The sequence below is a fragment of the Myotis davidii genome, unplaced genomic scaffold (genome assembly GCF_000327345.1).
Source record: "Myotis davidii unplaced genomic scaffold, ASM32734v1 scaffold914, whole genome shotgun sequence".
Lineage (NCBI taxonomy): Eukaryota > Metazoa > Chordata > Mammalia > Chiroptera > Vespertilionidae > Myotis > Myotis davidii.
In genome coordinates this window covers 1,342,555-1,345,376 of record NW_006285484.1, presented here as the reverse complement: position 1 = coordinate 1,345,376, position 2,822 = coordinate 1,342,555, and the positions used below count along the sequence as shown (strand labels likewise).

The window sequence follows — 2,822 nt, the reverse complement described above, 5'->3', positions numbered from 1 at the left end:
ATCTGGAGCGCAGAGTCCGCGACTCCCTCCCGATTGAAAACGCCAACCGCGCCCTCCGCCGCCGCCCGCTCCGCGCGCTCCGCACCTCAGAATTTGCCTTCAGCACTGCGCCTCCTCTGAGTGTCCGAATGCGTTACTCTTTCCTCCTAGTTGTAGGACTTCCACTCAGCCACCGTTCCTTCCGTCTTTTAGTTTCACTTTTGAAATGGTTGTTCGAGGCGGCAAACTCCGGCGTTAACCTATGCCGCCATCTTGGTTCTCCCCATACATTGGATCTTAAGTACCAAAGGAATGAGTTTTTTAAAAGCATACAAAGTATTGTGGGCATTTTAAAAAAAGAATTAACAGCTCCAATGTTTGGACAAAACTTCACTCAGGAAATTTTTAGAGGATGCCCTAAATTTCAAAAGGCCCAGGGGCAATGGAAGAACATCTCAGAAGTTGTTCCCTGGTAGTAGAAACACACTACCTTATTTAGCTTACTTAACTGCAACTCATGTGAAAAATAGTGGAAGAAAAGCTACACAATTCTGTGCTTAGGCACCTGCCTTGGACTAACAGAGGGGAAACTTGCACGGGGTGTGTGTTCAGTCTGTTTATTTGCCAGCGTTCCAGGTCTTGGGTAATCCAGCTTACGTTAGTTTTTTTCCAGTTGTTGAAATAAATGACATAGTGATGAATGTGATTAACTTATTCAGTGGTTATAACTTCCTAAGGTGGTGATTTCATGGCATTTTGATAAGCCTTTTAAAGCTAAATGGGGTTTTCTTTCTCCTTAGATGAAAAAGAGAGGTTTGACCCTACTCAGTTTCAAGACTGTATTATTCAAGGCTTAAGTGAAACTGGTACTGATTTGGAAGCAGTAGCCAAGTTTCTTGATGCTTCTGGAGCAAAACTTGATTACCGCCGATATGCAGAAACACTCTTCGACATTCTGGTGGCCGGGGGAATGCTGGGTAAGAGTCTGGGTTTTGTGGGAAATGTGCTGTATGGAGAAGTTTGTTAGAATCCAGAATATAAACTGTTTGACAGGCCCATGAAATTGGGTTGGCTTTGGTTTTTTTAACCCCCTTAGGATTTTTCCACTTTTAACTCCCAGACCATAGCAAGTTAGCAGATTGCCTTGCTCTATCTAGCTTTATATTAAAAGTGTGTTACAGAATTATAACATTTGGGGATAACTTTTCTGATAATCCAAACCCCTACAAGACTCCCCAATCAGTGATTCTCTCCTCCCTCCCCCATATGTGCTTGAACAGGTTGGAAAACCCTTCCCTCTTGTTCTAGCTTATGAAATACTTCTATATTTAAAAGCCTCTAGTCCTGTATGCTTCAGTATATTAGCTACAAAGTATATGTGGCTTGTCCAAAGTGAGATGTGCTAAAAGTGTAAAATAGACTGGATTTTAAAGGCTTAGATTTCAACAATAATTTGAATATTGGAATGTTCAAAACTATTTTGACATGCTGGGTTAAAGTGTATTAAAATTAATTTCACCCTTTTTAATATAGCTAGTAGAAGGTGTGAAATTACATTATGTGGCTCACATATTTTTGTTGCACAGTGCTGCTTTAACTTCTACATCCCCCCTCAGCAGCTCAGGGTACCTTAACAGATTGTGCTACTTAATTACATATCTTCAAATGATGATGGTAATTTTATTTCATAGCTCTTTAATGTATTTCAGAATGTTTTCATGGTAATAATTGTATTGACCCTCAGGGCCAAGCTGACGGAATCAGAACTCCATTTGTATACATGCAGAATGGATGCTTAGAAAGGCTTCAGTGACTTATATGCAGTCAAACAATTGCTCATTGGTGGAACAGAAACTTAACATTAATATATTCTTGTGCCTATTTCTTTCATTATATTACCAGCTTGTAGTAAGAAATATGAAATACATCTATTTACCATTCATAATATTGCTATCAAGAAGCCTGTTTATAGAATTATTTTTAAAACATGTACCAAGAAAATTTTCAAACATATCCTAGAGAGAATAGTATGAACTTCTAATTCAGTAATTATTAACAGTCTTACTCTGTTTATGCCAATTTCATCCCTCCTCCCCCATATTTTTAAGTATACAGACATCATTTTATCCATAAATACTTAGAAATGTATCTGAAAAATAAAGTTTCTAACTTGTCAATTTATGTAAAATTACATATCTAAATCCCTTTGAACGTCTCCACTTAGAGTGACAGATTTGACTCTATGGATTAATGCAGCGGGTTTCATTGAGTTCCTAAAGTGGGCTATTTATGTAAACTGCTTCACTTTATTCACACATATTGAACCAACTTAGCCATTTACTGCTGAGAAGTTGACTTGCTTTTAAATCGTGTTAGAACTTTATTTTATTTTATAACTAGTGGCCCAGTGCACAGTTTTGTGCACACTGAAAGGAAATTACTTAGAAGAAATATTTCTTTAAAAAAATATATCTCATTGATTTTTTTACAGAGAGGAAGGGAGAAGTATAGGGAGTTAGAAACATCGATGAGCCCTAACTGGTTTGGCTCAGTGGATAGAGCATCGGCCTGTGGACTAAAGGGTCCCAGGTTCAATTCTGGTCAAGGGCATGCCGTACCTGGGTTGCTACCTTCCCGCATCCTCAGGTGAGGATTGACAAAGACACACACACACAAATAAACTGAAGGTACTTAATGCCACTGTCCCTGTTTCACAGTGCTACTTTTCCTCTAAATATTGATTTAAATAGCTTTATTAATCTTCTCCAATTAAAATTGATTTAGGTCGTAACCAGTTTGGCTCAGTGGATAGAGTGTCGGGGCCTGCGGACTGAAAGGTGCCC

At 38.7% G+C, this 2,822-nt stretch overlaps 1 protein-coding gene across 3 annotated transcripts in view; it reads left to right on the top strand.

The window, feature by feature from the left end:
• The window catches only part of BZW1 (basic leucine zipper and W2 domains 1), a 16,558-nt gene that overhangs the window by 3,861 nt on the left and 9,875 nt on the right, over nucleotides 1-2,822 (top strand). For all 3 annotated transcript variants that reach the window (XM_015559166.1, XM_006756266.2, XM_006756269.2), the window contains exon 3: nucleotides 780-956. In XM_015559166.1, the coding sequence (XP_015414652.1) occupies nucleotides 780-956 (177 nt within the window). The remainder of the gene's footprint in view (nucleotides 1-779; nucleotides 957-2,822) is intronic.